The sequence below is a fragment of the Gymnogyps californianus genome, chromosome 23 (assembly GCF_018139145.2).
Source record: "Gymnogyps californianus isolate 813 chromosome 23, ASM1813914v2, whole genome shotgun sequence".
NCBI classification, from domain to species: Eukaryota; Metazoa; Chordata; class Aves; order Accipitriformes; family Cathartidae; genus Gymnogyps; species Gymnogyps californianus.
This window is the reverse complement of record NC_059493.1, coordinates 309,430-326,577: the sequence shown is the minus strand read 5'-3', so window position 1 is coordinate 326,577 and position 17,148 is coordinate 309,430. Positions and strand designations below refer to the sequence as shown.

Here is a 17,148-nt window from a genome sequence, read left to right as displayed (position 1 = left end):
AGGGCAGTGGGATCTATAGGGCCGCCACCGATGGGGGCTGCCGTTCCCCGCCACAGCCAGCGGAGCTGCGGCCGTCCCTCCCGGCCGGCTCGCGGGGCCGGGGTCCCCCCCGTGTCCCCCCCGTGGGGCGTCAAGGCGCCTTTTCGGGGCCCGGCCAGCGGCAGCGGGCTGTGGGGGCCGGCGTGGGGCCCTCCGCCGTCCGTCCGTCCGTCCCTACGTGCGTGCGGCGCCGGGGCTAATGGCTCCTCCAGCTGGTTTTGCAGGGGGCGGGGAGGGCCGGGGCGGCTGAGGCTTGAACAACTCATTTCGTCTTTCCTCCCCGGACGGTCCCGCCGTCGCCTCCGGCTTCGCTTCCCACCCCGCACACGTAAGTGCCGCCCGGCCAGAGCCGTACCCGAATCCGGCACCGTGCCCCTGCTGGGGCTCCCCTCCGGCACTCGCCGGGTTATAAACGGCTCCGGACTGTTCCCAGGGAGCGCAGCCCAGGCTGGAAACCCTCCAAGCCAGGCTCTGCGTGTGTGGTTATTTTTTTTTTTTTTTTTTTTTTCCTCCCTTCCCTCTGTTTAAGGCATTTAAAACGGGGAAAAAAAATAAAAAAAGGAGGAAAAACAGATGAAAAAAATAAATGTTTTCATCCTCAGGGGGGATTTTTCCCCTTTTATAGCACCCGGAGGATACAGCAGGGACCGTGCAAGAGCCGAGCTAACCTGAACTGAAGTGCTTGCTTTTTTCTTTATTTGAATTTATTTCCCTCCCCGCTCCCCAGCTTTTATTCTTTCCTGGGGTGAATGGAAGGAAGTTTGGGCAGGCAGCGGTTTTTCGGGGGAAAACGGGCCAAGGCACGGAGGAATAGGTGGCCACAGCAGCGATGGAGGGATTTCTGCGGATGCTGCCGGAGTGAGTCGGGATGGGGAGGGGGATCGATTTTGGGGGAGAAGCTGCGAGGTCTTTCCATCTCCCAGCCCGCGGGGCCAGGAACAAAAGGAGCTGGATGAGAGAGCCAGGAAAAATATAATTATATTTTTTTTATATATATATATATTCTTTTTTTTTTTTCCCCTCACTGACTTGGGGAAGGTTGTAGCTTTTGGATTAACCCTTTAGGAGCGGCGGGGGATGCTCGCTCCTGCCTTGCGTTCACAGGGTGAACTAGTTTCCTGCATCCCCAGCCTGGGTCGATAACCCGGTTTATGGGATGGAGCAGCCCAAGGTGCCACCCTGGCCCGGCGGCTGGTTTTTGGGGCTTCCCCTGCCCCTTACCCAGCAGGTTTCCCCCCCCCTCGGGTAGACCCTTGGGGCCAGCGTCCGCTCCCCACCCAGAGGAAAACAGGTTTGTCATCGTTTCTCCGGGCTGGCGTCACCGCCGCGACGCCGGGGACGCTTCGGGGCACGAGTGTGTCCCCCCAAGGTCTTGGAGGGGGCTCGGGGCATTTATCTCCCTGCCACCGTGCGTGCGCCGCTTGGGAAAAACCCTTTTGGCTGGGGGGGAGGAGGAGGAGGAAGATGACGGCGTAGGAAGGATGGGCGAGGCTGTTTCTTCCTTGGTTTGCAAAGGAGAGCGGAGGCGGCGTGTTGTCCCCACCCTGCCCAGGCTGCCTTTTCGCCGGCGCACGGCACAAACCGGTGGCGAAGCGCTTGCTCCCCAGACCTGATGGACCGGTCCCATCGCTCGCGGCTCCGTCGCTTGGCTCCGGGGATGCTGCGAAGGGACCGAAGCCGGAGCCCCTATAAAGCTGCGGCAGCATCGGGGTGAGCCCTGTGCCGGAGTGGGGCCGTGGTGATTTGCACCGGCTCTGTGCTCCCCTGGGAGTTTTCCCCCCCAAGGGAGGGGGGATTTTTGGGATATAATCGTGCTGGGAGTGGTTCCTCCCCGGTTTCGCCGCAGTCAGCAGCGTGCTTATCTCCGGCGTAGAAACCAGCCGCGCACAAGCGTGCGGCTTTGCTCACCCTCTCACCCCGAAGGACGCCCGTGCCGAAGCTGTGGGGCTGGTGGCTGAAGGGTTAAACGCGGCTTCACCACCAACCGCCGCACACTGACAGCTTGCTTGAACACGGAGCCATAACTCAGGGTCTCCCGGCGAGTCTGGGCTGCGGATCCTTCCCGCCAGCCGGTACCGGCACCGTCCAGAGGCAGGAAGCTCTGCCCGCAGCCTTTGCTTGCTTTGTCATGTTTTTTTTTCCAGCGAGCTTTGCTGTATTTTTAGCTTGCAGGAAGCTCCCCCCCGGTTATCGGCAAACTGCTAAATAGGCTGCCGGCGCCCGGCACGCCCGGCTGCCAGAGCACTAAAATCCCCGCCGCTGAGGGGGGAGTGAGCACAGAAAGACCCCCCCCCATCCCTGGCAAAACCCCTTGGAGGGGCTTAACCGGGGCGTGTGAGCCCAGACACCGGGGTGACGGCCTCCCTGGGTGCCGCCACCTCGCGTCGGCGTGGACGGCTCTAATGGTTTTGGTCTCTTCTTGGCACGCGGCCGGTTTTCTGGACGCCGGTGCTGTAGCTCGGCGTTGCCGGGAGCCCTGGCCAGCCGTGTTGATACAGACGCCGGGTTATTCGAGGTGAAAGCATCCCCGCGCCGCCCCTGGCACCGGCATAGCCAACTCGGCGGCTTCCTGCCGTGCCGCGGCCCCCGGCGAAGGACGGCTGCTCCCGACCAGGATGTTTGTTTTGAGCATGGGTCCAAAAAAAACCCCCCTTTTCTCCCTGTGCCGCTTCCTTCGCCAGTGCAAACTGTGTCGCCGGAGCCGGGGACGCCCTCCCCGTCCCACCCCGGTGCGTCTCGCCCTCAGCGGGCGATGGAAATCCCGAACCGTCCCGTGAGCAATTTCGAAAGCGGGTGGCGGGCTGGGGACGTGGGCGGCGCGGGGCCGGCGCAGTGGAAACCGGCCGCCTTTCGAGCCGAGCTGCTCTTTACCCAGCCGGGCAAAACCCGCGTGGTTTTGCCGGCAGCGATTATTTTTTCGCGTGGCTCATCTGCGTCTTCATCACCCGGGTCTGAAAAAGAGATGGGGCAAGGGGGAATTAAAAAAAAAAAAAGAGGGAGAAAATAGGGTGGGCGGTGATGGCACGTGGGTCGTGGCGGGGGATGCTCACGTCTCTCCTCTCTCCCTCCTCGCAGACAGGTTCGGCGGGCGACCCGGTTGATGGACCCAGCAGAAGCCAAATGGAAGAAGGGCCAATTAATTATGTCGAAGAAAGGCGGCTGAACGAGGGCAGCGGGCTCAGCCTGGCGAATGGGGGCCGGCCGGAGGCGGGGGGCACCGCGCTGATGGAGCCGAGCGGCTGGTCGCCGGGCCAGCCGCCTGCTGCTGGTAAAGCCCATCTAGAAGACGTCAGGAACCTGGTGGCCTTTTCGGCGGTAGCCGAAGCCGTTTCCTCCTACCGGTTGCCGCCCCCGGGTTCGCCGTCGCTGCTGTACGAGAAGTTCGACTCGGAGATGAGCCGGGGCGGGCTGAGCGCGGCGGACGGCGTGCCACGGGGGGAGGACCTGCACGCCCTCAAGGCTGCCCTGGCTTTGGCCAAGCACGGCGTGAAGCCCCCCAACTGCAACTGCGACGGCCCCGAGTGCCCCGACTACCTGGAATGGCTGGAGCAGAAGATCAAGACGGCTCTCGGCGAAGAGCCGGCATCACCGCGGCCCTGCGCCACCACCAACCCCCGCCACCCCCCCAGGAAGGTGCTATCGACCCCCAGCCGGTGCCTGAGACCGCGGAGCTGTGCCCGCCCGACGGCCTCCCCTTTTCCCAAAGCGCGTTGACCATCGCCAAGGAGAAGAACATCAGCCTGCAGACCGCCATAGCCATCGAAGCCCTGACGCAGCTCTCGGCCGCTCTCCCCCAGCCCGCCGGCGATGGCCAGCCCCCCCCGCCGCCGCCCCCGCCGCCCCCGCCGCCCCCTTTGGTCCCGGCCCCCTCGCCCCGCCAGGGGCCGCGTGGCAGCGAGGGGACGAGCCCCGTTATCCGCCGGAGCCGGGAGCAGCGCCGGAGCCGTTTTTCGGCACGGCACCTCCCCGGGGGGCTTCGCAGCGGCGTGGGGGCTGGAGGTGGAGGGGGCGGCCGGGGCCGGAGACCCCATGGCGGAGCTGGAGCAGCTGCTGGGTAACGCCGACGACTACATCAAGGCAGCTTTCAAGAGACCTGAAGCGACGGCCGGCAAAGCAACGGTGCCTAAAACGGAGCCCCCCGAACGAGCGCCCGGCAAGGAAGCGCCGGGCGGCCCCCGTTTGCCGCCGGCGCCACCGGAGCCCGACCTGCACAAGAAGACACAGCTGGTCCTGCAGCAGCATCTCCATCACAAGCGCAGCCTCTTCCTCGAGCAAAGCCTGGCAGCGGCGGCGACGGCACCCCCGGATCGGCCGAGCGGCTGGTGGGCTCCCGGCGCCCTGGCCGTGCCCGCCAAGCCTTTCGAAAAGCAGGCCAAAGAGAAGAAGAAGAAAACGCCGCCCGAAAAGCCTCCCCCCGCCAAACCGCTCCGTAAGCAAGTGCAGATCAAGAAGGCAAAGCAGAAGGACTCGCAGCCGCTCTTCCTGCCCCTCTGGCAGATCAGCCTGGAGGGGTTTCGGGCGCCCGCCGAACCCCCCGCCGAAGAGATGCAAACCGAACCGCCGCCGCTGCCGCCTGCCTTCCCGCTCCAGCCTCTTGCACTACCCCTGCCCGCCGCTCGCCCCCCGCCGCCGAAACCCCTTGACGGCAGCCCCCCGGCTCCCGACTCTCAGGAAAGGGGTGCCCCCGGGGGGGGCCCCCAAATTCACCCGGCGCCGGCGGGCTTGACCGGCTCGGAGGAACTACCGGCCGCACCCCCGCCGGCCGCCCCGACCCCCATCGTGGTGGATGACAAGCTGGAAGAGCTCATCCGGCAATTCGAAGCTGAATTCGGGGAGAATTTCAACCTGCAGCCCCCCGAGACACCCGCCCCGCTCGCCCCCGGGGCTGCCGAGCTGCCGGGGGGGCCGGCACCAGCCCCGCAACTGCCCCCCGCCGCCGCTGCCCCGGCTTCGAGCAGCGCTCCCCAAGCTGGACCCAAAAGCTTTTCGTTCTCACCGGGGAAGGGTCCGCTTTCGGAGCCCCCCTTCACCGCCCGGTCCCCTAAACAGATCAAAATCGAGTCTTCTGGTGCTATCACCGTGGTGTCGACCACGTGCTTTTACTCTGAGGAAAGCCAAAACCCGGACGCGGATGACGCCGACGGGACGCCCACCAAGGACGAGGTGCCGCTGACGCCGACTCTGAGTGGCTTTTTGGAGTCACCGCTGAAATACCTGGACACGCCAACCAAAAGCCTCCTGGACACCCCGGCCAAGCGGGCGCAAGCGGAGTTCCCCACCTGCGACTGCGTCGGTGAGCGAGCGGCCGTGCCGGGGGATTACCGGGGTGGTGACGAGCCCCGGGGGTGGCATTTCGAGGAGGTGGCTTTGTAGGGTGGGATTGCCCTGAACAAATAACGGAGCGATGCCGTGGCACTGGCAAAGCCCACGCTTTTTGGGGGGATGCGGCACTCAGACAGCGAAACCCTGATGCTGCAGAGCTCTCTTTTGCTTTCTCTTCTCCCCTCTTATTTTTACGGTCGGACGGCAAACGCCGAGCGACCGCCGCGTCACCGTGGGGGTGGTGCCAACGCCGACCCGGCTGTGCCGGTGTGGGTTGGGAGTGCAACAAAACCAAAGGGCTGTTGGGTTTTGGCTCCACTTAACAGCTCGGCTAAATCCCGTGGTTGTGCCAGCGCCGAAACCCGCCTAAAACCCAGCATGCCTGGTTATTCCTGCTATTTTAAGCCAAATTAGCTGGTTTGGGTTACTCAAAATAACCCAAACTTTGGCTCGGCGTGCATGCTTATGCCCAGAGCCGTATTTGCTGCCGGGATGCTGGGTTGTTCGGTGGCCGATCCCACCGGGACGCATTGAAAAAGCACCAAACTCTTGGATTTGGGGTTTTTGTTGTGGGTTTTTTTGGTGTGTGTTGGCATTTGTTAGACTTTGCAGCAAGTGCTAGAGATTTCGCACCCGGTCCTTGCAGTCCACCTCCATCCAAGCACGGGGAGCTGGATCTTCCCTCCCCAAAATTTAGACCGGAGCTATGTTCTCCCCTGGGAGGAGCAGGGTGAGGATTTGGGGCATGCAGCCGGAAAAACAAGCCCCCGCACTGCTGGGAGAGGTGGCCTCGGGCTAAGCGCAAGCTGCACTTTATTAGTGGGGCTTATGATTATTTATTTATTTGCTTGTAAATGGCAGCAGTAATTAGCCCAAACGGCACCGAGCGAATGAAAGGCTTTTCTGGAGCCGCTCGAACTGATCTTGGAGTTTCGCCCCGCGGTGCCAGGAAGAGATTCACGTTGCTTTTTCTTTTGCAGCGTGGTTTAGGGGCTGGGAGAGGGGGGATTCCCCCCCTGCCACCTCTCTCCATTTTCTCAAGGAAAAGCTGTGAGAGAAAGCAATTAAGTAGGAGTCGGGGCTCGGTGCTTTATTAGGTGCCTGTGCTGTTAGACGCCGTAATAAAATCAGCCTTCGCTGCGTGTCCCGTATTGATCTCTGTCTGGACAGCTGCAGCCCAGCTGAGCCCGGCTTTCTCCTCGCCCTGGCGCCCAGCCAGTTAGACATGATGGGAATGAAAATCAGGGCGGTGAGAGCGGAGGGATGGAAAGATGGATCAGACCCGGCCGTCGCGCCGGATGCATCCCACCCGGCGGCGTTCGAGCATCCCCGTGCGCCGGGGATCGACCCCTGCGCCGCCGTGGCTGCCCGGAGCATCCTTTGCTTCCCGCGCCGACACCTTCGTGCCCTAAAAGCCTCGAGGGGTTTGCTGCTGTGGGGGGTGTGTTGCTTGCAGGGCTGTAGCCCCAGGATCCTTCTCCTGTAGCCCCAGCATCCTTCTCCCGTATCTCCAGGATCCTTCTCCTGTAGCCCCAGCATCCTTCTCCCGTATCTCCAGGATCCTTCTCCTGTAGCCCCAGCATCCTTCTCCCGTATCTCGAGCATCCTTCTCCTGTATCTCAAACATCCTTCTCCCGTAGCCCCAGCATCCTTCAGCCTCTTCCCCACGCAGCAGCTCCTTCCTTGCCTGGGCTCAGCCAGGGGCATCCCGTGAGCATCCCCAAATCCTCCGGGCAAGCCTAAAAGCAGGCAGAGGTAGTTTTCAGCCCCAAAATCATCCCGTGATGATTTTGGCAGCATCCAACTGGGCTGGTCCTGGTGAGCGGGGCCAGACGGGTGCCCGGGGTGGGAGCTGGCGGGGGGCAGGGGGGCTAAGAACGAGGAGAGGGGTTTGTACGCCAAATCGCCTGCAATCACTAATCGCTTCTTTTCGGCAGAGCTCATCAAAATGCACCGCGCTCGAGCGGCCGGCGCAAATGCCCCGTGCCGGGATGGAGCCGTGGTTGCTGCCGGGATGGTCGGAGGGGCTGCGGCCACTCGGGGAGGTTTTCGGGTCACCGAAGGGGATGGGTGCCGACGGGTGCCGGTCTGAGCCCACGTCCCCTTGTTCCCCAGCGGCATTTTAGTGCTGAGAGCGTTTTCCAGAGCAGAAAATGAAGAGGAGCCACCGGGCTGTTTAACGAACCCCTAACCGCGGCTTCCCTTCCCTGATGCTCTTAGGGGGAGATGCCATTGAGGAACCCTTGATTTTTGGTGTAAAAGTGCTCAGTTTGAGGGAATTTGGGGGTTTGGCATCCTTGGGAGCCGCCAGCGGAGGTGCAAACCCTGAAATCTCTGTTCCTTCCCTCCTGCCCTTGCAGAGCAAATTGTGGAGAAGGACGAGGGGCCGTATTACACCCACCTGGGCTCGGGGCCCACCGTGGCGTCCATCAGGGAGCTCATGGAGGAGCGGTAAGGGCCTTCGCCCCATCCCATCCCATCCTGGGGGGCCGTGAGGGTGAGGGGGGGGGTTGTGAGGGTGCCTGGGGGCCTGTGGGGTCCTGTGAGGGCAAGTGGAGGCCCATGAGGGTGAGTGGGGGGGGGTCCATGGGGTCCTGTGAGGGTGAGTGGGGGCATCATGAGGGTAAGTAGGGTCCCGTGAGGGTGAGTTGGGGGCCCGTGAGGGTGAGTGGGTCCTGTGAGGGTGAGTGGGTCCTCAATGAGGAGTCCCATGAGGGCAAGTGGGGTCCTGTGGGGCCCCGTGAGGGGGAGTGGGGGCTCATGAAGGGGAGCGGGGGCTTGTGAGGGGAAGCGGGGGCCGGTGGGGTCCTGTGAGGGCGAGGGGGGCCTCATGAGGGCAAGTGGGGGCCTGTGCGGGTGAGTGATGTCCCGTGAAGGCGAGTGGGAGCTCGTGAAGGTGAGCGGGGGCTTGTGAGGGCAAGCGGGGGCCTGTGGGGTCCTGTGAGGGTGAGCAGGAGCCCGTGAGGGTGAGTGGTGTCCCATGAGGGCGAGTGGGGGCCTGTGAGGGCAAAGCGGCTCCTGTGAGGGCTAGTGGGGGCCCATGAGGGGTCCATGAGGGCAAGTGGGGCCCATAAGGTTGAGTAGGGTCCCATGAGGGCGGGCGGGGGCTTGTGAGGGTGGGTGGGGTCCTGTGAGGGTGAGTGGGGGCCCCTGAGGGTGAGTGGGGGTCTCGTCAGGGCGAGTGGGAGCCCGTGAGGGAGAACCGGGGCTTGTGAGGGGTCTTGTGAGGACAAGTGGGGGGCCTGTAGGGGCCCATGAGGGTGAGTGGGGGCCCGTGGGGGCCCGTGAGGGTGAGTGGGTGCTGTGAAGGGGAGTGAGGACTCATGAGGAGTCCCGTGAGGGCGAGTGATGTCCCGTGAAGGTGAGCGGGGGCTCGTGAAGGTGAGCGGGGGCTCATGAGGGCAAGCGGGGGCCTGTGGGGTCCTGTGAGGGTGAGCAGAAGCCCATGAGGGTGAATGGGGGCCCATGAGGGCAAGTAGGGTCCCATGAGGGTGAGTGGGGGCCCATGAGGGCGAGTAGGGTCCCATGAGGGTGAGTGGGGCCCATGAGGGGTCTGTAAGGGTGAGTGGAGGCCCCTAAGGGTGCGTGGGGTCCCGTGAGGGTGAGTGGGGGCTTGTAAGGGTGAACGGGGTCCTGTGAGGGTGAATGGGGGCCCATGAGGGGGCCCGTGAGGGCGAGTGGGGTCTCATGAGGGCAAGTGGGAGCCTGTGAGGGAGAACTAGGGCTTGTGAGGGGTCCTGTGAGGGCGAGTGGGGGTCTGTGAGGGATCCCATGAGGGTGAGTGGGGCCCCATGAGGGCGAGTGGGGGCTTGTGAGGGTGAGCAAGGTCGTGTGAAGGCAAGTAGGGTCCTGTGATGGTGGATGGGGTCCCGTGAGGGCGAATGGTGTGCTGTGAGGATGAGCGGGGGCTCACGAGGCCGAGTGGGGTCCCGTGGGGTCCTGCGAAGATGAGTGGCATCCTGTGAGGGTGAGCGGGGGGTCCTGAGGGTGAGTGGAGGCCCGTGAGGGCGAGTGGGGGCTCATGATGGGTCCAGTGAGGGCAAGTGGGGTCCCGTGAGGCTCGTGGAGGCTCGTGAGGGGCCCATGAGGGCGAGCGGGGGACTTGTGAGCGTGGGGAGGGGCGAGCAGGGCTGATGCTTGTACCCCGGCAGGTATGGCGAGAAGGGCAAGGCCATCCGCATCGAGAAGGTCATCTACACGGGGAAGGAGGGGAAGAGCTCCCGGGGCTGCCCCATCGCCAAGTGGGTGAGTGCCTGCGCCCCAGCTCTCATCCCCCCTCGGAGCCCTCCCCGAGGTAACGCTCCTGCCTGTCCCCTCCCTGCCTGGGGACAAGGAGGTCCCCGCCGGCGGTGGCCACAGCGGGCAGGGGCGGGATGCTCGATCTGCGGCTCGCAAGGAGGAAGCGAGAGCAGCGGCTGCTCCCGGGGAAACTCCACGGGGCTTCCCACCCTAGGCACCCGCCGAACGGCACGTCCGTGCCTGCAGCCCCTGGGCCGGGCATGTCCCCCCCACCCCGACGCCCCAAAGCCCATGGGAGCCCCCACAGCTCCCAGATCCCCATGGGGCGCTGCGGAAGGCAGCCAGGACCCGCTTTTGGGGTCCTCCCCGTCCCGGGAGGTGTTTGCCATTGGAGTGGTCTGACTCGGCCCCTCCGTTTTCCAGGTGATCCGGAGACACAACCAAGAGGAGAAGCTGCTGTGCCTGGTGCGGCACCGGGCCGGCCACCACTGCCAGAACGCTGTCATCATCATCCTGATCCTGGCCTGGGAGGGCATCCCCCGCACGCTGGGCGACACGCTGTACCAGGAGCTCACCGACACCCTCACCAAGTACGGCAACCCCACCAGCCGCCGCTGCGGCTTGAACGACGAGTAAGTCGCACCGTGCCGCCGGTCCGGTTCGGGGAGACGGGGTGGGAAGAGGATGCGGGGGTCCTCCCTGTTTTCGGAGCTGCCATCACCGCGCCGGCGGCTGACGCTCCTCTGCGGTGTCCCTCCCGCAGCCGGACCTGCGCGTGCCAAGGCAAGGACCCCAACACCTGCGGCGCTTCCTTCTCCTTCGGCTGCTCTTGGAGCATGTATTTTAATGGCTGCAAATACGCCCGGAGCAAAACTCCCCGCAAGTTCAGGCTGGTGGGGGACAATCCCAAAGAGGTGGGTGACGCGGGCAGAGCGGGGCAGCACCGGCGGGGCTGTGCGTTCGGACCTCCTTTTACCCCCAGCTCCAAGTTTTGCAGGGGGGAAGCCTGAAAATAGGATTCCTTGTGGGATTTTTGATGAATTAGGGAGATGGGGGAAAGAAAGCCAACCTGGTGAAACCAGAGGGCAGGCTCGCCTTGGCGTCCCAGAGCCAGGACTTTTGGTGTGACAGCAAGTGCCGGTACGGGGTGGCATGAATGGGGTCTCTCTAGAAACCCGAGGGAAGATGCCAGAGGGCGAATGGGTCGAGCAAGCGAAAGCACAACAGACGCTGAGGCTGGAGGTTGAACGGCCAAAACCTCACCAGGAATTTAAGCCGCGTGCTTTGCGCGGTGGCGGACATCGTGGGAAGGGTCAGATGCCAGGTGGCGTGCGGGGGCTCTGCCCCCATTCCATCCCCGCTGCCGAAACCCCTGGATGACATCCTCCTCTTTTCCCTACCGCAGGAAGAGCTGCTCCGGAAAAGCTTTCAGGACTTGGCCACCGAGGTTGCTCCGCTTTACAAGAGGCTGGCGCCGCAAGCCTACCAAAACCAGGTACCGGCCACCCGCTCGTCACCTTTGGAACACGTCGGCCCGGCGGCAGGCAGAAATGGGTGCGGGGGTGGCGGCGCGTAGGAGATTTCGGATAACCGGAGCCCTCTCCTCCTTCCGCCAGGTTACCAACGAGGACGTAGCGATAGACTGCCGGCTGGGCTTGAAGGAGGGAGGCATTCTCGGGAGTGACGGCGTGCATGGACTTCTGCGCTCACGCTCACAAAGATCAGCATAACCTCTACAACGGTTGCACGGTGGTAAGCAGGCGGTCGGTGGGGCTTTTCGGGATGCTCCCCCCTGTTTCGGGATGCTCCTTTTTGAGCCACTCGGTCCTCGCTGTCCCCAATAGTCATGCCTGCATGACTCCAGCGGCCAGTCCTCGATGTTTGCACACCACAAATGAAGCCGTTCGGGTCTGCGGGGTGCTGAAGCCACCCCAACTAGACTAAAGCACGGTGTTAACGGGGACCACGCGTTTGCTTTTGTCTGACCCAAACCCCACGGGAGGTTTCCGAATGCCAGCTGGGGACCGGTGTGGACTGAGAAGGATGCCAGGCTGGTGTGGCTTCACATCGATGGGGGGGGAATAAGGAGGAGGTTTCGCCCCTGTCCCGCGTGGGCCGCATCCAGCAGCGTCCCGCTGACGGCACCCTGCGCTCCCCCAGGTCTGCACGCTGACAAAGGAAGACAATCGCGTGGTGGGCAAAATCCCCGAAGATGAGCAACTGCACGTCCTCCCCCTCTACAAGATGTCCAGCACGGATGAGTTCGGCAGCGAGGAGAACCAAAACGCCAAGGTGGGCAGCGGGCCATCCAGGTGCTCACGTCCTTCCCCCGCGAGGTCCGCAAGCTGCCCGAGCCCGCCAAGTCCTGCCGGCAGAGGCAGCTGGAAGCAAGAAAGCGCCGCAGAGAAGAAGAAGCTGCAGAAAGAGAAGCTGATGACGCCGGAGAAGATCAAGCAGGAAGCGCTCGACCTCCCGACGCTCCAGCAAAACGCAGGTAACGGGGGGCAGAGCCGAGGTCCCGCCGCCCCGAGCCGTCCGGAAAGCGCGTGAGGGGACGGGGATGCGGTTGGGGGCTTTCTCGGGCTGGCGGTGTTGAGCGCTCGGCGTGTCGGCGTGCAGGATGGCATTTCTGTGGCGCCTGGGTTTTTCCCCGTACTGCGGTGTGGTGGGGAGCTCTCGCCGCAGCCCGGAGCGTGGGTGTGAATCGGTGCCGGCGCACTGGGCGACGCCAGGCGATGCTGCCCTCTGCGCTCGGCTGGCGAACCCGTCGCCGTGGGATTTTTGAGTCCGGCCGAGTTTTTGGGGTCCTCGCTCCCCACCGGCGGCTTCCTCGGCCGGCGGGTCACGGGGGCTGTGTGTGTGCTGTGCCTGCAGGTATGGCGTTGAAAAGCGGGCTGCCCCCGCAGCCGCTGAAACCTTCCATCAAGGTGGAGCCGCAGAGCCATTACAACGCCTTCAAGTACAACGGCAACGCGGTGGTGGAGAGCTACTCGGTGCTGGGGAGCTGCCGGCCCTCCGACCCGTACAGCATGAACAGTGTTTACTCTTACCATTCCTACTATGCACAGCCCAATCTGCCTTCCGTGAACGGGTTTCACTCCAAGTTCGCGCTTCCCTCCTTCGGGTATTACGGCTTTTCCAGCAACCACGTGTTCCCCTCGCAGTTTCTGAACTACGGGGCGCCCGAGAGGAGCGGGAGCAGCTGGGTGAGCAACGGCTACGAGAAGAAGCCCGACATCCCAGCGTTGCAGGAGAACCTCAACCACGCCTACGGAATGCCGATTTCCCCGAGCCCATCCCGCACAGCGTCCGGAGCAAAAACCATCACCAGCGCACCTACGAGCGGGCTAACCGCTACGCCAGCCAGCAGAAAGCGGCGGCGGGGCGGCGGCGGCGGCCGGGGCGCACAGGACTAGCTCGGGCTCGGAGGAGGCACCGCCGTTTGCACAGAACTGTTTCGGCAGCCGGCCCATCAAGCAGGAGCCTCCGGACCCTCCGCCTGCCATCGAGCCCCTTCCCGGCGCAGCGGCCATGCCCGGCACCGGCTTAGCCCTGCCGGCCATCCCGGCGCGCGGCGGGGTGCCGGAGCAGCGGTGGAGCCCCTTCAAAACGTCCCGGGGCACGTCTTCCCCGAGAGGACTAACACGGCGGAGGGCTCGTGGAGCGCCCTGGCGCCGGGTTCGGGCGGGCGGGAGAAGCTGAGCGCCTTCGACGCTGCCGCGCGCTTGCCGCCGCGGAGAAGCAGTGGCCCAACGTCTTGGCAGGAGAGGCGGCGGCGCGCGGCTCGAGCTTGCTGCCGAAACCGTGGAGCCCCTGCAAGCTGGGGGAGACGGCGCTGGCTGGCACGGGCACCCCGAGCCTGCTGGGGCCGCTGGGTTTCAACTCGGCCTTGCCGGGGCTGCCCAGCTTCCCTGAGGAGCCGTGGGGCTCGGTGAAGGCGGAGGAGCGGAGGACGCCGGCGCCCAGCCCGGGCTGCCGGAGAAGCTGTGGGAGGCGGCGGTGGGTGACAAGGGGGCGGTGGGGCCCCGCCGGGAGAAGCCGTGGACCCTTTGGCCTGGAAGAGGATCTGCCGGAGAAGGTGGTGAAGGAGGAGGAGGAGGAGACGAGGAAGAGGAAGAGGAAGAGGAGGAGGAGTGGTCGGACAGCGAGCACAACTTCCTGGACGAGAACATCGGCGGGGTGGCCGTGGCGCCCGCCCACGGCTCCATCCTCATCGAGTGCGCCCGCCGCGAGCTCCACGCCACCACCCCGCTGAAGAAACCCAACCGCTGCACCCCACCCGCATCTCCTGGTCTTCTACCAACACAAGAACTTGAACCAGCCCAACCACGGCCTGGCGCTGTGGGAGGCCAAGATGAAGCAGTTGGCGGAGCGGGCTCGAGCCCGGCAAGAGGAGGCGGCACGCCTGGGTCTCCACCAGACGCCAAAGCCTTCGCCAAGAAACGCAAGTGGGGCGGCGCGTTGGCGACGAGGCGCCAGCAAGGAGAGGAGGGACTCGGTCCCACGCGGCAGGCGGTGGCCATCCCACCAACTCCGCCATCACTGTGTCTCCTACGCCTACACCAAGGTGACGGGCCCTACAGCCGCTGGATCTGAGACGGAGGCAACCGCCGCGGCCCCATCTTACCTCAACCCTCGGCAGCGCCGGAGCCCGGCGTTGCTTCGTGGTGCTTTCTCCTCGGGCGTGGGGGAGAAGAAAAAAAAAAAACAAAAAAACCCAGACAAAAACGAAGCAAAACACAACAACAACAACAAAAACCCAACCCACGGAAAGCGAACCCAACACGCACGCTCGGAAACAGCGGAGCCGGTGCAGGCGCACGCCGTCGGAGAGCTGCGCTTGGCGAGGAGTTGGCAAACAAAGCAAAACTCGAGAAAAAAAAAAAGAGGAACGATGCTGTTTTGATGCTTTTCGGTAATCTCATATTTATATCTCCGCGTTTTTTTAATCTAGCCTCGTGCGCCGTGCGAACGGACGGAGAAGTTTATAGCGTCCTTTCGCAAAGGAGAGGTTTTAATTCACTTAAAAATGCCTATTTATTGGATTTTATTTTATTTTATTTTTTACTCCGACGACAACGACGAAGCCAATCTTCGAAAAGAAGCCAACATCGAAAACAACCCCCCTAAACCAGATAAAAAACAACCTGAACACCAAACCAGCTTAAAGGCAAGAGCGACTCCTCCAGCTCCGACGCGTGGGGCCCGGCGGGATCGTGTGCTTTACCGTCAGCCGGACACGCTGAACATTCCGATTATTTTTTTTCCCAAGGACCTAAAAATACCTATTTTGCAACTCGAGGAGTCCTTTCTTACAGCGACGGGAGACCGCTCGCGAGCAGGACGTCCCGGGACGGCGCATCTTCGCTCGGCTCCTCGCTGCCGGCGGGATCGCTCATCGGGACGGAGCGAGCCGGCGTCTTTCCCGGCGCCGGAGACCTCAGGACACGTCGGGCTGGGGACTGCCGCCGCCGGGGTGCCGCGCTCGGGCTTGGACTTGGGGGCTCCTTTGCCGACGGCCCGGGGAGAGCGGCGGCGACGGCGGCAGCGGCGGCGGCGGCATCTCTAAAGGAGCCGACAGGACAAAAACAGAAAGAAAAAACAAAAAAATACAAAAAACAGGAAAAAAACACAAACCAACCCCAAACTGTGAATAGCTAGTGTTGCTCTCTGTACATCACTGTTGCTAACGTCTGGTGCTTTCCGTCTCCGGGGGACTTTCTCCGTGCGATCGGCTCTGGGAAGAGCGAATCCAAGACTTGGCTGGCCAAAACCCCCGCCGGTCGCCTTCCTCGCCGGTGCCGGCGAGCCGGCGCGACAGCGAGCGCCGCCGGGCTCGGTGCTTTTTTTCTCCCGGGTGCCATCCTCTTCCTACGGATCGCCGTTCTTCCCGCAAAAAAAAAAAACAAAAACCAAACCTCCCAACAAATAACCCAACGACGACAACAACGCGTGGTGCTTTTCGAACAATCTCAGTCGAGACTTTCCGCCCGTCGCGATGCCGAAGCCGCGCCGGGATGGACGGACGGGCGAGCTCCCCGTGGCTCGCCGGGAGGGCGGCGTGGTCGAATCCGGTGCCGGCGTCCCCGGGGTCGTTGCTTTTGCACTTTCAGGTGCCTTTTGGAGAGCCAGCGAGCCGGAGCCGACGCCGTCACCGTGCAGAAATCACCTTGTGTTTACTGTCACCCTCCTTCCTTGCGCACTGGCACAGATCAGCAGGATCTCGGTAAACAGCCTGAACATTGACGTGGTCTGATTTTAAACCTGTAAATAGGGAAAGATTTTTTTAAAAGCACTTTCACCTAGATTTAAAAAACGAAAGCGAAACTTAAAAAACAACTCCCTCTTTCCTTCCCCTCCCTCTCCCCCCCCCTCCGCAACAACTTGAAAGCAGTATGTTTTAAACAAAATTAATGTGGGAGAACTTGTAAATACTGGCAGAATATTTAACATGCTTTGTCCGTCCTTCATAATTAATTTTTTTTTTTTTTTTTTTTAACACGTAATCTGTAAAGTCGCGTATATTTGACAAGGAAACTCAACGAGCTATTACCGCTTTTCTTAAATACCCAATAGCATATCAGGATTGTAAGAGTCGATGGCAAGTCAGATTTTAGGACGCCGCGGGCGATGCCGGTTCAGCGCGGGGACCCGACGTGTCGATGTGGTTCGGAGGGCGAAAGGGACCCGGCTGATTCCCGCCAGCGGCGTTCGGCGGGGCGGATTCGGGTGCGCCCCGTTCGCATCGCCCCGGGCTCTCGTCTGACTGTCGTGGCGGGGGTGCCTTGCGAGCTTCCGCTGGATGGGTTTTAGAGTCGGGAGGAAAAGGGGTGCGTTCGGAGAAGGCGAGGGTCCGTGTAACCTGTCTAAGTCCTGCTTCCTCGGAGGTTTTTTTCGGTGCAGGGAGGGGGTTCGGTCCGGCGCGGCGTTGCTCCGGCGGGTTCAAACCGGGTAAGCGGGAGATGCCGGCGCTGCGGGTCGGGGAGCGAGAACTGCTGCAGTCTCACGTTTTTACACTACATAACGTCTAACCTACCTCAAATCTCAGTCGTAAAATTAGCACGCTTCAGACTTCTTCTACGAAAACTCGAATCTATGCACAGCTCTTTACCCTTGCTGCTGAGAGGCTGTTTTTCAAGCAAATCTTTCCTTTACCCGTCCGCGGCCGCGCTCGTCCCACCCGTGCCGAAGCCAGGGAGGTGTGGCATTAAGGGGGATTGCTCGGGGGGGGGGGGTGGGAATGTTTTTAATCGCTTCGGAGTGGGATGGGAACCTAATTTTGCAGCAGTCGCGGCCACAATGGTGCTAGAACAACGCCCGCGTAGAAACCCTGGGAGAGCTCGCGCGGGGAGCCCGACGGGCTCCTTCCACCCGCTTTGGTTTTTCGCCGCGATGCTTCGCTCGGGCGGGAAAGGGGGACACGTTTCGGGTTCCCCCCCCCATTCGACGCTCTCGGGACGAGGCACGGGAAGGAGAAGGAACCAGAATCCCTGAGGTGCTCAATTGCTGATTTTCTTTTAATACTGGAGTATGCTTGTGGGCTCTAAT

General features: G+C 62.6%; 1 protein-coding gene across 1 annotated transcript in view; it reads left to right on the top strand.

The window, feature by feature from the left end:
* The window catches only part of TET3 (tet methylcytosine dioxygenase 3), a 29,166-nt gene that overhangs the window by 5,288 nt on the left and 6,730 nt on the right, over positions 1–17,148 (top strand). The window contains 9 exon segments of the mRNA XM_050910088.1: positions 3,115–3,646; positions 3,649–3,882; positions 3,885–4,010; positions 4,013–5,332; positions 7,722–7,812; positions 9,513–9,606; positions 10,024–10,232; positions 10,364–10,514; positions 11,006–11,095. Coding sequence (XP_050766045.1) covers positions 3,115–3,646; positions 3,649–3,882; positions 3,885–4,010; positions 4,013–5,332; positions 7,722–7,812; positions 9,513–9,606; positions 10,024–10,232; positions 10,364–10,514; positions 11,006–11,095 — 2,847 coding nt within the window.